This window comes from Labrus mixtus, chromosome 16, assembly GCF_963584025.1.
Source record: "Labrus mixtus chromosome 16, fLabMix1.1, whole genome shotgun sequence".
Classification (NCBI taxonomy): Eukaryota; Metazoa; Chordata; class Actinopteri; order Labriformes; family Labridae; genus Labrus; species Labrus mixtus.
The window spans coordinates 19,488,401-19,506,735 of record NC_083627.1 but is presented as its reverse complement, the minus strand read 5'-3'; the positions used below and the strand labels follow the sequence as shown (position 1 = coordinate 19,506,735).

At 38.6% G+C, this 18,335-nt stretch overlaps 2 gene segments (V, D, J or C); one reads left to right on the top strand and one right to left on the bottom strand.

The window, feature by feature from the left end:
- LOC132990871 (Ig kappa-b4 chain C region-like) overlaps window positions 1–18,335 on the bottom strand; it is a 637,710-nt gene that overhangs the window by 606,662 nt on the left and 12,713 nt on the right.
- On the top strand, window positions 3,045–3,530 carry LOC132990868 (Ig kappa-b4 chain C region-like). The segment is given in 1 exon segment: window positions 3,045–3,530. A coding segment is annotated over 1 exon segment (255 nt).

Below are 18,335 nucleotides of genomic sequence, written 5' to 3'. Positions count from 1 at the left end.
ACCTGAACCTGAAGTCCTAGTTTGGTTGTCATGAAACCAGAATTTTTACTTGGATAAGTTATCAGTTAAAATCAAACAAAATTGGGCACAGCTGGCGTAGTGGTTAATGCGCTCGCCCCATGTACGGAGGCTGTTGGCCCAGGTTCGAAGCCAACATGTGGCTCCTTTCCATCATATTGTTTCCCTGATTTCCAACTTTATCCACTTTCCTATCTCTACAATAAAGGCACATAAAGCCCACCTGCCAAAAAAAAGTCAAACAATATTGGTACCTGTTTCAAGTCTTACGTTATGCTCCCCCAAAACACAACATCCTCTTTTAAGTTCACATATTCTCCTCCTCTTCCCCTGTGTGTGAAGTTTCTTGTTCTAAATCCACTCTGATCCTGTATTTGATCATGTCTATAAAAGCCTCTATTTCAGCCCTGCTCAGAATAGGCTGTTTCTGTGTCTGTACCTTTAAATATGTAAATGAGCTGTGTCTGACCATCATGGTGAGGAAAGAGGGGGGAGAAGTGGGCTGAAAATGTTTGATATTTAAAAGATGGTGTGTTTATTCTCTTCACAGTGTGTGTGTGTGTGTGTGTGTGTGTGTGTGTGTGTGTGTGTGTGTGTGTATCCTCAGTGAAGTGTGTCAGTCTCTGCAGAAACTTCCAGCTGCAGCAGTCAGTTCAGTTTCTCTTCAGTCTGAGTGAGGGAGGTTTTTGTACGACGCTATTTCACTGTGTGAACACCCACTGACTGTTGATATAGTGTAAACTCTGACAGTAGTAAACTGCTGCATCTTCAGTCTGGACTCCACTGATGGTCAGAGTGAAGGCAGAGTTTGATCCACTGCCTGAAAAACGACCTGGAATCCCTGATGCTCGAGTGCTAGCAAAGTAAATGAGGAGTTTAGGAGTTCCTCCATCTTTCTGTTGGTACCAGGCTAAGAAGTGGTAGCTGCTCGAGACATAAACATTCTGACTGGTCCTACATGAGATGGAGACGGAGGCTCCCAGAGCAGAGGTCACTGCTGCAGGCTGAGTCACTGTGACCTGTCCTCTGGACTCTGAGGATACAGAGACAAAAACAGAAAGCAGCATCAGGGTTTAGTGGGCTTCATTTCAGAGGGACGGTTCATAGAGGAGAGGAGTTTGATTCTCTGGACTTTACCTGTGAAGCAGCAGCAGAGGAGGAGAGTCCAGATGAGGACGCAGATCAAAGTCATGTTTTTGATGATGAGGACGAGGATTTCTGTTGTGATGAAGGACAGCTGTCAGTCATCCAGTGTTCAACTGTCAGGACTATAAACTCTCCCAGAGCACTGGAGCATGGTGCTGCTGATGCAAAGTGGCTCTCTATGGAAATGTTCTGATTGACTCCAACAGGGATCACTCTCATTACTCTATTTATCAATCAATCAATTAATTATACAATTAATTAGAAAACTTTCAAAACAAATTTAATATGATTTCATGTTCACGCTTCTAGAAACATTTATTCTGATATAAATCACGATAATTAATAATATTCTTGAGAAAATGATTTAAAAATAATTTAAATATCTCAAAGAAAGACTTTCTTTAATTTGTTCTAATCTTTTTAAATTTTGTTTTCTTTTGGTCTCAGAGGTCTTGCAGGCAGAGACTCATTCAGGTGTCTGTGTTTGTGTCAGAGTCAGAGAGCTGTGTGTCTCTACAGCGAGAGGTTTTTGTACGACGACTCCATCAGTTTGTATCACTGTGGCTCACGTTCGGTGGAGGAACCAGACTGGATATTGGAAGTAAGTCACATATTCATCTTTTTATTCAATCAGTAAGTTATTCTGGTGTCTTTTGTCTTCATATTCAAGCCTGGAGGAAAAGAAAATACTGACCTTTAACTTTTAAATCACTTGTTTTAGAAAGAATAAAGACAACATTTGACTTTAAAGGATTTCAGTTTAAAACAGAAACACAGACTGAATTTAAATGAAGGTAAAATGTTTGAAGCCAGAGTTTTTATTTGTTGGGAAATAGATGATTTTCACTCTCATGGTAAGGTGACATGTGGCGTTGTGGTAGTTTGAGTTCAGTGTGTTAAAGTCAGAGAGCCGTGTGTCTCTACAGTGAGAGGTTTTTGTACGGCCGCTCAATGACTTTGTACCACTGTGGTGGACTTTTGGTGGAGGAACCAGACTGGATGTTGGAAGTAAGTTTCTGTATGAATATTAAACCTAATGTTAAAATACAGATTTTTATATTTGATCCAAATAAATCACAATTTGACAACCTCAGAGACAGCTGCTAAATAATGTTCTATTCATGAGGTTTTTCTAACAATCGATATGGACGCCTTAATGACTGAAACAACTGAATGAAATTTATTTGTCATTAACATTTATTGAAAATGTTAAAGCAGCTGTCTCTCTGTTTATTTGTCATCGTGAAACTCTAACTCTAATGAAATCGTGTTTTTATCGGTCCTGCTATACCGTGAAGGTTCACTCAGGACAGTTTGATTTCTGTCACACTGAAACATAAACAGGTTGATATTTAACAAAGAGAAGTGTTTTAAATGTTTTCCTGAGATTCATTTTCTGACAACTCTTTAAGGTATTTATCTGATTCAGTTGTTTGAATGAACCGAACAAAACAAACATAAAGAACGGTGTTTTAAAATGCACGTAATCTCTGATCTCTTTATGCGTCTAATTTAGACATTTTTCTGATTTGAATTCACATGAAGAACATTTGATTGTGTTCAGTTGATTCTCTGTTTTAGTTTTTTTTTTTTTCATCTACAAACTGTTTTAAAAATGTGTTGCAAAGTTTTTGGATTATTTTGATGGGGAATGTTTGTAATGTTTTAGATTTGATTCAGATGTAGTTTAAATATATTTCAGGTCGTTCTGTGTGATTCTCTCTCTGTGTGCTGATGTGCATGAGAGGCTTCTTAAAGGGAAGTGAAACAATGTGTGAGTGAGTGACTGGTGGAGCAGAAAGAAACATCTGACAGAAACTCCTAAAAAAAGAAAATCAGCTCTCAGACATTAAAGGTGTCCTATAGGGTTTGGTGGTTGATTGACAGTTGTGTGCTCCCTGTCCTCTAATCTGATTGGTGTCTCCTATAGGTGATGTGCGTCCCACCCTGACGGTGCTGCCCCCCTCCAATGAGGAGCTGGAGCAGGGGAAGGCCACCCTCATGTGCCTGGCCAACAAGGGCTTCCCCTCAGGCTGGAGTCTGGCCTGGAAGGTGGACGGCAGCAGCAGCAGCAGCAGCTGGGAGGAGAGCAGGAGCCCTGCGGTGCTGGAGAAGGACGCTCTCTACAGCTGGAGCAGCACCCTGAGGCTCTCTGCAGACCAGTGGAGGAAGGTGGGCTCTGTGACCTGTGAGGCCACCCAGGGCGCCCAGGCTCAAGTCACAGAAAGTCTGAGTAGAGACCAGTGTTCCCAGTAATGACTCACTGGGACTGTGCTGCTGGTTTTACTGTGATATTGCTCTCACTCTGCACCTCTCTCTCTCTTTATTTCATGTTTCTAAAGAATAAATATTAGCTTGTTGCTTCATATGTGTGTGTATTGTTTCCTGATAATCTGTTCATTAAATCAATTAGAAATACACTTTTTGTCTTTTTCAATTATTTCAAACGTGTAAAAACGTCTTTATCAATTCTTCAGAATCTAAACCGAATTAAAGAAAATTTAAAATCTTTTGTATCATGAAACATCTTCATAATAAACAGATATACAATATATAAGTTAGGTTTTTCTAATAATCGATATGGACACCTTAATGACTGAAACAACTGAATGAAAATCATCAAATCAGCTTTCTTTACTGAAAATGTTAATGACCAGGACTTTAAAATGTCTAGTGGTTTATGTTTATCAAAAGAAAAGAGAGGAAAACATCTAAATGAATGTGTTTTAGCTCAAATAAATATTTTAAATCTGTTAAATAAAGCGTGATATCATCAGCATAGAGAGATATCAAACCAGTGCTACTGCAGTTCAAACACTCAAAATATTTACAAACTGCAAAAGTAGAAAAAAGTAGAAACTAAACTACAAAATTTGTTTTATTAGGATAAAATGTATGTGTGTGTGTAAAGATAGATAAAAGATACATCCGACAGATGGGCTAGAACTCATCATCAGTGATGTTTCTGGGTTCATGGGGGGTTTCGGGTCTTGTAACATAAAACACTCTTGTGTATTCATTGAAAGAATTAAAATAGATAATCTTCTTAATGTGCAGAATATTTATAGTTTATAGTTTAAATTGATTTTAAACTATACTGTGTTTCATGGAACTTTATTTTAGTTTCTCTGCAGCTGTTCATTCATATCAGTTCCTCTTCAGCTGACGGAGGTTTTTGTACGACGTTGTATCACTGTGTGAACGGGAAGCTGTTACTCTGCTGACAATAATAATCTCCTGAATCTTCAGTCTGGACTCCACTAACAGTCAGAGTGAAGTCAGTTCCAGATCCACTTCCACTAAAACGAGCTGAAACTCCAGACTGACGGCTTGTAGAATAATAAATCAGGAGTTTAGGAGCTTCTCCAGGTTTCTGAAGATACCAGTGGAGGTTATTACTAACACTTGTGCTGGTTTGACATCTGATAGAGACAGTCTGTCCTAGAACAACAGACTGAGATCCAGGAGTCTGAGTCAGGAGGATGTCTCCTGATGAACCTGAAGAAACATGAAAAAAGGGGAGAAGGTTATCGAAACGGACGGAGAAAGATGAACAACATCCAAACAGAATCTTTGCTTTCTTAACTTTAGAGAAACGGTGGAATAAAGGTAAATGCTGCTTCTTTAAATTTTTCTCCATAACAGTGATTATTGTAGTGAACCTGGCCTCACCCTGAACAAGGAGCCCAAAGATTAGCAGGTGTAGAATCAATGACATCATCATCATCGTATGTCAGCGTCTCTGAAAGGCCTCAAACAGCCGCTGATCGACACCGGCCTCTTAACGTCCGAGAGCGGAGAGGGAGGACAGATATGCAAACACACAGAGTCAGTCAACTGAAGCGAAATATGTAAATCTACCTCAAGCAAACAATCTAAAAAATATGAATTTAAAATTCAAAGAGTTTGTCAAGCAGTGGATGATTTTAAATATTAGAGTTTATAAATTTAATGATCAATGCAGTATGATAAAAGGTAAATATAATAATAAAAAACACATGAGGATATCAATAAAAAACTTTTTAAAAAAAGTTCAGTAGAGATATGGACAATTTCATTCGATTAGATTAAATATATATGCAGTATGTTTTTTGTCATGACCCAACGATTCAAAAATGTGACTGAAAACGTACATTAGTTGACTCAAATCTGAGATAATCCAGTGTTTTTCAAAGCTTTCTTTGCTTCACTTCCAGAATAACAAACAGCAACTCTGTGTATTTGAACAGATTTGCTCTATCTGTTTTAAACATTAAGGAATTGATTCGAAATCCATTAGGCCTATGTAGAATTTATCTTCCTAAACTGTCTTTTTTGTAAGATGTCGTCAGTGTCACTTTTTATAAAGAAAATATGTGCATTGTTTTATTAGTGATAACCTCAAAATTAAAAAGAAAACATGATATTTTGCATTTTTATTGCCAGACTTGTAAAAATAAGTATCGTGATCCGTATCTTTGAATGTGTTCTTAGAAAAACTGCTGCAGCTTCTTGTTACTCAGTCATGCTCAGCACAGTAAGACTTTCACATGTGTATCTTGAGAACTGAAACTGTCTGTTTCCACGGATCAGCAGTGATGCATTTCTGTTGCCATGGTTACTCAGTTTCACCCGGACGAGAGGCGGTCCAGCAGAACCGGCAGCTTTGATTAAACGTTCTCTAGTTTATTTTTGTTTTTCTTAATGTGGCTCAGTTACTGTCAGTCCAACAAGTGTTAACAAACTAACAAATAAAAGTGAAACAAGTAAACAAATAAAGAAGAAGGAACAACACTGTTACATTTAACACAAAGTGCACGTTGAAAAAGGAATTGAGTAGCTCTCTCATAAATGTAGGTCTATATATTCACTCCAAACAGCTTCTTTGTCATGATCTCAGCTGTGCCTCTTCTTCATTGTTTCTGTGTGGTGTGTTGCTGTTTCCCTGTTTGTGTCATTCAATAAGTAACTATAACCATCTCATGTTTCTGTTTCCTAGAATTACTCAACCTGACAGTATACATGCCTTTGACATACTCTCACAACTTTCATAGCTGTTAGTTTCTGGAAAAGAGCTTAACACTTAACTCCTTTTTTTTATTTATAACTACGGTGGCCCTGAAGTGCAAAACAAAGCAACAAATAAGAAAACACAACAACAAATCACAAAACACAACCACAAATAAGAAAACACAACCACAAATCACAAAACACAACGACGAATAAGAAAACACAACAACAAATAAGAAAACACAACAACAAATCAAAAAACACAACAACATATCACAAAACACAACCACAAATCAAAAAACACAACGACAAATAAGAAAACACAATGACATTAACTTTAACGGAAAAGGTAGGTACCTGCAGTCGACAAGGATCGTCGCTGATTGGACGAACGCAATGTCCGTCTTTTTAACAGGAAGTAAATGCTTCATACGCCTTTGGAGCCAGGCAGAGAAATGTCAACGAAGTAAGCGGAGATTTAAAATTCATGATGTATTGCCCAAATTGTGGCAAAGAGCTCCCAGAAAATGTACGGCCGTGGTTTGCAGTGGTTGTGGCAAGAGGTTACGAGATTTAAGAGTGATTGTATTATCCCCTGTGACTGCTGATAAACATTGTTCGACTCTGAGGCAGTCACTTACAGACCTTGGGCCCGTTTCTGAAAGAAGGTTGAACAAACTCTCAGACTAACTCTGAGCTCTGAGTTGATTTACTCTCTGGTGGGAAACTCTGAGTTTTCGTTTACCAGATCAGCAGATTTGAATTAGTTAAATCAACTCTGAGTAGGTCCACTCGGTGTTCAGCGCGTGCACCACGATGATAAAAAGCCAACATGAATGGAGCCCCGATACTACGATTCACCATGGCAACAGGTGACAAAAAAAGAGATCCTCCTACTTTAACCCTCTCGAAATACACCAATAACTTAATGTGGCCACAGGCTACGGCGAATATGAACAGGTTTTAAGAAGGAAAAAAAAGTAAAACTGCTGCAGCGCAGCGGCAAAGGAGAGAGAAGTGATGTAAGAGAAAACAGCTGCTCGTGTCAACGCGTAATGAAGTCTATTAATTTAATATTTAATCAGAATTAAAATATTGCAGGTCAAAACTGATGGAATGGTAGGTTATTAAACCTATACAATTTATTTTCATTAAGATGCAATCCAGCAGAAGAAAAGTGACTTTTAAACAGCTCAAAATGAAATATAATAACATAATAGGCTCATATAGATTCATAGTGAACTTCATTCAGAGTTTATTTGAATGTGCATTAACTTTATCCTCAACATAAAGCTGTATTCACACACATAGGCTAAATGTCCTCTCACCTTTATCCTGTATAGTTTATAAATTAACCCTAATTAAATTAACATCTCCCAACGTTAATGTAGCATAGGCTCTAATTCCCTACGGAGTAATGTAGTCTTCATACCGACTTAAAGACATGCCATGTTCGATAAAACAGTTTGTTTTATAAGCTGTAGTAGGCTATTGCCACCCTAACATATCATATTACAGTTTTTTCCAATTGCTAAAACACAATTTTAAAAACTAGGCTGGTTTTATCAAAATACTTAATACAATTCACAAAACCACACACCCAAACTGCAAAATACCTCATTTATCCTGCAAAATGAAGCACTGCAACCAAAACTACATATAGATATATTATCAAAATCAAACTTTTGCACCAAATGGCACACACTTCCTTCATATTACCAGATTTGTGTCTAACCAACCACACACTGTTGGGCATAATGAAAAGCACTCTCATCTTTAGTATGCTTTGCCATAATACTAAAATAGTTCGAATTGTAGAAAATTCTTCAGATTGTTCACATGCTCAGAAATATTTGCAGATACACACACATGCTGTTGAAACATTTATTTTTCTATTTTTCACCAAACAAGTCAGTGCTACATATACCAGTACAGTAAAACGGCTCAAGTTGGGCTGCACTCTCTGTCCAGCCTCTCGCATTGTTGATGACATGATCAACTAAGGTTGCTCTGATTTCATTTGAAAGTTGTTGTCTTCTTTGGCTATGAACTCCTCTACCAGCTCTATCCCTACCTCTCACTCTTCCTCCCCCTCTCATTCTCACCCTCCCTCTTCCTCTCTCTGCAAAGTCTTCCATTGTTGTTGTAAAAAAAAAGGTGCTCACTTGTGGTCTTTTCATAATGCTTACTTCCTGATTGAAGTGATAACAATTAACCATTGAGGTGTTTGGCCAGGTGGCACATACATTGGCCAATTAGCATTGGCCAAGAGGTTTTGCTCTCTGTGTGTCAGTTTAAATAATTGTGCTATGCATGTCATTTTAGTGTGTTAGCAATTGGAAAAAACTGTAAAACAACCTGGATTTTTATTCAGACAAACGGTGAATCTTCACTGACACAGCGTGATACGGACTGAATGAAAGAATGAGGAAATGAAACAACGTTTCTGGCTCTGAAAGAGGGAGGAGACCTGGAGAAACTCGGGGTTCATTGAAGAAAACCTGCTCCCGACCAGGTTAGGTTCACAGACTCAGTTACCATAGTAACTGACTCAGAGGTAAAGTTACCTCTCCCTCTGAAACGGGCTGGAGTTACCCCTCTTTCTCGGGTTTGAGTGACCTCCTCTTCTGAAACGGAATACCCAGAGTTTCCCTCATTTCAGGGTTAACTGACTCAGAGTTTACACAAAACCTTCTTTCAGAAACGGGCCCAAGGTCTGTAAGTGACTGCCTCAGAGTCGAACAATGTTTATCAGCAGTCACAGGGGATAATACAATCACTCTTAAATCTCGTAACCTCTTGCCACAACCACTGCAAACCACGGCCGTACATTTTCTGGGAGCTCTTTGCCACAATTTGGGCAATACATCATGAATTTTAAATCTCCGCTTACTTCGTTGACATTTCTCTGCCTGGCTCCAAAGGCGTATGAAGCATTTACTTCCTGTTAAAAAGACGGACATTGCGTTCGTCCAATCAGCGACGATCCTTGTCAACTCCAGGTACCTACCTTTTCCGTTAAAGTTAAAGTCATTGTGTTTTCTTATTTGTCGTTGTGTTTTTTGATTTGTTGTTGTGTTTTGTAATTTGTTGTTGTGTTTTGTGATTTTTCTTGTTGTGTTTTCTTATTTGTCGTTGTGTTTTTTGATTTGTTGTTGTGTTTTGTAATTTGTTGTTGTGTTTTTTGATTTGTTGTTGTGTTTTGTAATTTGTTGTTGTGTTTTGTAATTTGTGGTTGTGTTTTTTGATTTGTTGTTGTGTTTTCTTATTTGTTGTTGTGTTTTGCACTTCAGGGCCACTGTAAAAAACAACTATATACAATGATTAAAAACACAATAATTCATACATTAATAAAACTTTAATTAAAACACACAAATACCCCCTGGATTAGGGAATGAAAAGTCCATTCAATTGGAAGTGAGACAGGTATTTCCCTGGTCTGGGGAATGGAAAATGTGTTCACCCAGAAGTGGGACATCTTTTCAAATTAATGATTAAAAACACATAAAAAAAAACTATATACAATGATTAAAAACACATGAATTAATACATTAAATTTAATTAAAACACACAAATACATATTAAAAAGAAGGGCTGAGAAGGGAGGGGATTGTCCCCGGATCAGGGAGTTAAATTGGTATTGACCCAAAAGTGGGACATTTTTGTCACTGGTCCAGGGAATGACAAATGTGTTCACCCAGAAGTGAAATTTTTTTTTAAATTCATAAATAATCTAATTAAAAACAAGTTAATTAAAACACTCAAAAACTATATACAATGATTAATAAAACATGAATAAAAACAAGTTCAGTTCAGTTCAGCTGAGCTTTAGAATTGGACAAGTTCATTAAAACACACAATTACGTATTAAAAACACACAACTATACACAACACATGAATAAAAACAAGTTCATTGGAATAAACAACTCCATACAAATTTAAATCAATTAATAGATTTAAAAAATAATTACAGAAAGGCAGGAGAGGAAGTAGCTCCTAAATTGTTTTTTCCAAAGATCTTGTTCAGTGCTACTTTAATAGCAACTGAAGACATCACTCTTTTGAACAAACTGGCACCCACCTTTTGGCTCACCCTTTAGGCAGGGTGAGTAACTGCATCTTTTGATGAAAAAACCATCAGGAGCTTTTACAGGGACAGTTGAGGAGAGGAGAGTTTTTCTTTATCTAGCTCTTCCTCTTGTTCCCTGCATGCTCCATGTCTAGGGAGGGAGAGTGAGGGAATGAAAAATGTGTTTACCCAGAAGTGTGACATTTTTCAGCTGGTGATGAACTGTCTGGTGTAGCACTGTCCCCACCATTTCACAAAGCTTATCTGCACCCTGAAGCCTGTGGGAGTCTGCTGCCTGAATTTGTGGTTCTTCGGCCTCTGCAGGTTCCCAGCTCAAGGTTCTCAACGTCCTCCTCACTCCGCTCCGCTTACAGAGATCAACAGAACTAACTCATCACACACTCCCGGTCTTCAACTCCACAGCCAGAGGCCGTCTTCCACACACTTCTATCCGCTCTAGGAGCTCTCAAAGGTGGACAAACTCATCACACACTCCTGCTCTCAGCCAGTGCCTGCAGAGACTGTCGTTTGTAGGATGGAGAATGAATACAGACACACAGACTCCTTCACAGACTTTCACATGTGTATGACCACTTACCTCCTCTGTAAACATTATGCCGGTAAATATCCAGTGTTTGGCGGCCGATGATGATTCTCGTTTGTGTACCTACGAGCACGTATGACGAGCACGCGAGGGAGAGCGAGCAACAGGTTACTGGTGCAGTTCACCTAACGGCCATGCGGTGTCGCTACAAACGCAGTATTTTTGAAAGTTATATATAGCCCTTTTAAGCTCTCCTAAAATAAAATCAGTGTATATGTTTTCTGATCACACAAACATAGTCAGCTAGTGTTTACATTTACCTTCACAATAGTACTGGATATGATATTTGTGTTTAGGGCATGAATTTACACACCCTGCAAACTTTCCCCAAACATATGTCCCTGTTTTAGATGGACTGGATTAGTCCGTCTTAAATGTAAGATGTAGTCGTACATGATAATTCTTCTTCATTGAAGCTTGTGATATCTGTTATCATTGTAAAACACTGGGCTCGACTGGTATTTGACTGTTTGTGTCTTCTCTTTTTGAGATTTGAGGTTTAGACCAGAAGGAGGAGATGAACTGATTCCTTATATTATAATGATGATTATTAAAGGCTTTATGTGTAGAATATTGATCTAAACTATTGTTTTAAAACATGAAAGATGCTCCCCACTTACAGAGCAAAGAATGCCTCTGTGCCTAAGTTGAATTTGAACTTAGTGCACTGCTCTAAACAATATGTAGACAGTTAAGCTAATATTGAATACAGATAAATCCTGGATGAAGTCAATCTTCTTACTGATACTACAGTCCTTGATATTAGTGCATGCTGACAGGTCACATCTGATTGCAGGTTAAACATTCTGTTTAAATATCTCTGCACAGCCCTGCTTTAGGATGACAGATGTTTTTCTATCAAGAGACCAGCTCTGTAGACATTTAAGCTAATACAGAATACAAATTAAATTAAGCCTCTGACGCCTTCTCAGGATTGGTTCATTGGGCAACTCCACTACCGTTACGCTCACGTACGCAGCGCTCTGAATCTGATGTACCCAGTTGGGGGACGATGATTGAAAATGGAGCAAGACGGAAACACTGAGACCGCAGTTTCTGCATTTGACAGAATTTTTAATGTGGCGAATCGAGCCAGACAGGAGCTGTTGCAGAGTAACAATGACATCCTTGTTCCTACAAGACACTTGTTCCAACGTGCCCGACATCGAATGTCAGGTAAACTATAACGGCGTAGTAACGGTAACTCTACCGCTGCTAGAGCTAGCCGTAAGCTACTACTACAGTATTGTTAGCTAGAGTAATGTCACTAACAGCAAACAGGTAGTGCAACGTTATTAACATTATATAGCTAAGACGCTCGCTGAAAATCAGCTTATATTTAGAATAGAATAGATAACTGGACTTTGTTTGGCTCTTGTTCCACGAATATTAACATAAACATTAACGTCAAATGTGTAGACAGCGTTATGAAAGCAAACAACATGGCCCGTATTCTGATTGCTAGTAATAATTTAAAGTAATAAAGCCCTATTTTTTTTCAGTATCAATTGGAAGGAGGGAAAACCCAGTTTGGAATGTGACTCCTTTTCTGTTCCCTGGTCCAAATTACACCCGGATCCCCACAGTAAAACAATGAGAGGAGTTTGCTCAGATTGGTTTTGGTAAGTTTAGGACGTCTGAGGGGGTGAAACCATTGAAACAAGCCTTACCTAACCAAAATGAGACAATGAATATAAAGTAATTATATGTAATTTATAAATTATATTTACGAAACATGTTCACATTAGATTGACATTGTGCAGACTTAAACAGCAAATAATGTGTGCTGAATGATACATCTTTTTGTATTTCTCAAATTTCTTTCATTTTAGGGAGACCAATACGTGAGACAGGGAAAAACCAACGCTCTCAACTTAAACTGAACTGGAGCTTGGCAGAGTTTAATCAGTTTGTCCATCAGAGCTACCCCCAAATAAACTTAAATCTGGTTGGGTTTGAGTTGGCCAGAACTGATAAAGGCAAGAGGCTGACAAAGGTCCAAGTCCATTCTGTCAAAGAATTAAAGGAGGTTACTGGAAGAAGTAGACTATACATCCTCCCACTTCCTGAAGTGTTACAGGTATGCAGTTCCTCATACAGTAACTTTGGTCAATGATAAAAAAATGTTTAACTTGGATCACATGAGTTGATTGTTTGTGAACTTTCACAATATATCACAGGAAACAACATTAGGTATGCATCTCGCACCTCCTGAGCCTGCACCAGCAGCATGCTTTGAAAGTGAGCCTGTGCCAGCACCACTTTTTGAAACAAGCACAGCTGAGGTAATGAAGAACACACCTCTTGCCTTCATTACCATTAGTTTTTGGTAAAAGTTTTGTATTTTTTCTGTAATGGGTTACTGTCATACACTTTTCTATTCTAATTATGTTGTATCTCTCGCTTATACTGATTACTTTTGAGACATTGCAAGAATGGCTTCAACAAGACGCAGAATTTAATGAATCATTGTTGGCAGACAGACAAATAGTAGGCTACTTTCATGCTGGATTGTCATTGGAAAAAAACATTTGTATTGTATTAATTAGATGAAAACATATTTTCTTTTATCTCAAACAGGAAATGAGACGTCAGGGACTGGAGTCACAGGAACAGAGACGGTTAAAGGTAAATTCTATTAGTTATGTAATGAAATATGATTTCAATTACTCTTTCACAGTCTGTCGCTCTAAAAATGCATTTTAAAATTCATACTAGTGTAATTATGTGTTATAGGCAATTGAGGCAAGACAAGACAGAATGGAAGCTTTTGAAGAGCCTACTGATGGTGTGCTGCTCAAATTTAAGTTTCCTAATGGATTGGAGAGGACGAGGAAGTTTGTCTTGTCTGAATCTATTCAGGTTATCACTTTACCTGTCTTAATGTTAACCTCTGAGAAGGAGTTCACCTCTGATGTTAAGTTTTGCTGTGGGTTGTGCATAGTATGATAATTCATAGATGTAAAGTCCTGTTTCTGTTCTCTGCTTTAGACATTGTTTGATTTTGTTGGGCAAGAGGAAATGGCCAGTGAGGTTTTTTGTCTTAGAGAAGCAGCATCAACCAAAGTACTGGAAAGCACACTGTCAGGATCCATTGAGCAGTACAACATCAAAGGGTTTTCGACCCTCTATGTTCAGTGGATGGTAACACCAGCTGGACAGGTGATTAGCAATGTCATTTCAAACATTTTCATTTGTACTAGTTTTTAAAAATTACAGTTTTAATGTATATTGTGTATCTGTATTTGTGTGTATTTTTGCCTCAAATTCAGATAATAGATGCATGTGACCCGAGCAATGCTTGCCCTGCCATAGACCAACAGAGCCCTTCACCTGCTCCTTCTCCTCCTCCTCCTCCTCTTCCTTCTCCTCCTCACCAGTCTCCTGTACGATCACTGCCTCTTCAGCCAACTCTTAGAACAATAGTTGAGAATAGTGAATCCTCATCATCTCAGTATGTTATTTTACTTTCATTTGAATATTTATTCTCAAACTTCAAAGTTGTCTTTTGTCATCTAAGTTTTATATTTGTTTTTATGTTACAGAATTGATCTGCAAACTGTCTTGATGAAGCTCCTCAGCAAAGTGGATCTCACCTGTAATCACACAAGCAATCAAATAAACGTTTGCAGAGACAACATCTTGCAGGGTAGCCTTCAAGCGTTTAAACGACGGCGCTTTGACCCAGGAGCAAAGCTGGATGTGATATTTGTCGACAGTGAGGGGGAAGGAGAAGGGGCTGTGGATGACGGAGGGCCAACCAGGGAATACCTGCGGTTGCTAATGAGGGCTGTACAGCACTCAAAGATATTTGATGGGCCTGAGAATGATAGGCTGTTGGCTCTTGATACTCATTGTAAGTAATTATTTAAAAATAAGTGTAACCTGTATAAAACAAATTATTTGAATCTTTACATAAATGTTTGTTTTTCAGATCTTGAGACTGGACTGTACACCCTGATTGGAAAGATGGTGACCGTGTGTATAATCCATGGTGGAGTTGGCCCATCCTTCTTTTCTAAGCGTCTCTTTCTCCAGTTTTGCGGTAAATCTCCACCTCCTGCTTCATTGGATGAAGTGGGAGACCAGTCTTTCAGAGAAAAGTTATTAAAGGTGTGTATTGCACAGTTTTTGAAGCCTGGTCATTACATTTTCACTGTAGATGTTTTCCCCTAAACAGGACTACTCTCATTATTGTGTTTTTTTAGATAAAAGAAGCTCAGACTGTCGATGAGGCAAATGATGCAATCACAGATGCAGAAGACAGTCTGAGCATGATGGGAACTCTGCGATACATCACATCCTTGGAGCAGAGGGATTCCCTGGTCCAGTCTGCAGCACATTATTTTGTTGATGGGCGGATGCACGTGGCATTGAGACAGTGAGCAGTTTATCCATCAGGGCAAAACTGAGGGGTGTGAAAGGGTAAACTTGTTCATATAACATTGATTTGTAATGTTCTAATTTATGTGGGTTTCAAAACTCTGGGTTTCCTTGATGAGCTTAGGGCTCACCCTGCAATCTTTGAGGACCTGTTCACCAGTGCACCGAAACCACTGGAGGCCAAAGACTTGTCTACTTTGTTTGAAGTTGATTTCTCAGTCCCTGGAAGTAACAGACGACCCCTGGAAAATCAGACCATCTGTTTCTGGAGAGACTGGTTAATCGATATTGAGGGTACGATATTTCAATGGCATGTGTGTTTTTGGCTGGACCACTGAGCCAGCCCTAGGAATTGGAATCAGGTTAGGTTGATCTGTCAGTCATTTGTGTCTTATTGTGCAATTATAGTTTCATCAGTTTCATGTAGATGCAGTTGTACAATACTTCAAGCTTATTAGTGTGACAGGCATTTATATTTCTTTCCATGTGAGCTATAATTTCCTTTGCTCATGTCTTTGTAGAAGGAGAATGCAGCCCCTTGACGCTGGAAATGGTGCTGGAGTTTGCCTCTGGAGCTTCAGCAGTGCCTCCCCTGGGCTTCCCACAGCATCCTGTCATTGAATTTCTCCACGATGAAGACACTAAAATCTTTCCAGAGGCAAACACATGCGCCATAGTGCTCAGACTGGCCATTCACAAACAATATGAGAAATTCAAAAGCTGTATGACAGAAGGAATTCTGCAGGCTCCAGGTTTCGGCATTGCATAATGTAACCAGGGTCCTAGATAAACACTCTCTAAAATCTCAGCATTGTTTCAAAACAACCTCCCAAAACCATTTTCTGAAAAGCTGCAGTATGTCAACATTTCCAAAATAATTTTTTCTCAGCCTCTGTAGGAAATAAAAATGTATTAAAATCAATGAAAAGCTTACTTGACTTTAACTGTAGAGCATTACCTTTGCCCTAAAATTAATAAAGATTTTTTTTTAACTCTTTAAACTACTGTTGTAGTCAAGACCACACTAACCATGACAAAGACCTGCCCGAGACCAGAGAGCTCCGAGTCCAGACCAAGACAATCAAAATATCAATAAAATATCACAGAGGTAAAATATTTAAAAAATCCATTGTTTAATTGAAGTTTGTGTCTAAATAAATGTGACAGCGACAAACAAGGTCTCTGCAATTTGTTTTCAGTGCAGCATTATGTGGACCAAAGGTTGAAGTCAGTTCAGGCTTTAAAGTACAAGTTCATGACATTCTAGGGCAAAGCCCTCCTCAGACTTCTGTAACGTTGCTGCAATTTTCTTCAAATTAAAACAGCTTTTTCAGTGCATTTGTGTAAAGTAATTATAACTGAACACAAGAATAATTAGTAGTTATAGTATGGTTATACTATTAAGAGAGGTTAATATTTGGGAGTCAAATATTTCAGAACTGATATGACGTTTACTGATATTTCCATGTTAAAGTACAACTCGCACCTTTTTTTCCCCCTCAAATTTGGTTATCAATGACATGTTCCAATGTTATGCAATGGAGGCAGGACATTTTGCAGTTGTACAATAACATTTTAATTGTATTTTTCAAGAAAAAATATGCAGTGTCTTTGATTTCTGAGGTAAAATGACAGTGTGTAAAGTGGTGTACTGCAAGAAGTAGTCTTATTATTGGTCATTAGACAAAATATTACATTACTTAACTATGATCATATAGAGGGTACTTTAAATAAAAGAATGAGCGGATTCCTCACCTGCCTTTAATATTTGTTGAAACAATATTATAATAGTAAAACATTGTCAGTGAACATTTACCATACAATGTCTAAATGCAGGAGTATTTTCAGTGTGGTAATACCACTTTTGCTTCTGTACAGGAGCAGAATACTTCTTCCATCATAAGGTATGGTATATGGTAATTTATACAACAGTTAGTTCTGACCAAGCAATATGATTGGATCAGAGGCATTACATGAGTGACGATATAGGACACAACATCACTGGGACTTTTCACAACATGTATCACTCCACCTCAGCCAGGAGCTTTGAATACTTTGAATTGACAATTACAGCTGACAGTTATTATCTATTCATCATCTCAAACAACAGACTCTAATTTCAATGGTTTCATGATAAAATCCATTTCTTATGGGAGGCTGTGGCTCAGTTGGTAGAGTCATTGCCTCACAACCGGAAGGTCGAGGGTTCGATCCCCAGCTGGGACGTTGTCCGATGTTTCCTTGGGCAAGACACTTAACCCTGAATTGCTCCCGCTGCTTCGGTGGCGGTGTATGAATGGGATTAGTTACTTCTGATGGATGATACTACATAGCGACCACTACCATCAGTGTGTGAAAGGGTGTGACATGTGTTGTAAAAGCGCTTTGAGTAGTCGGAAGACTAGAAAAGCCCTATATAAGCTCAAGTCCATTTACCATTACCATTTATAACACAAGTTAAGATTTGTACTACAAAGAAGCTGCTCTGTGGTAACCATGGAGACCAACAAAGTAACAGTGCAGGAGAGTGTTTGGGTTGCACAGAATGAGACTAGTTTTATTTAAACTGTGGAACTAGTTGAGTTGGTGGAGTTAAAATAATCTGTTGTTGATTTTTACTTGTTACCACTATTTTCTGCTTGTATTACTGTTGTATAAAAGCAACATCACACTCGAGGTCGAGATGCTGTTCTGGATATCATCACTGCTACGATTCTGTCGTAGACAAACGCCGCAGTGACGATATTAAGTACAACATCACTCCCTACTGTGTGATATTACTTTAAATTGTCGTCCAATGTATCAGTTTGGTCTTAACTATTATACACTATTATTTTCACTTTGGGGCAACACAAGCATTTTTGCAATTACTGTGCAGCAAGTCTGGTATTTCTGTGTCATATCTGGAATATCTTCAACTGCCTGGATGACAAGTTGCTGTGAAGTGAGGTGGATTCTGGGTTCTTCCACAACAACAGCTGGTAAATGGTCATCATCATCAAGACTGGGGAAAGTGCCAATCCCATGGTGTGCCAAAAGGGCCTCCAAACTTTGTTCACTGTAACAGTCCTCACCAAAGACATTGTTGATGGCTGTGCTGTCCATCTCCATATTGGCCAGCATTCC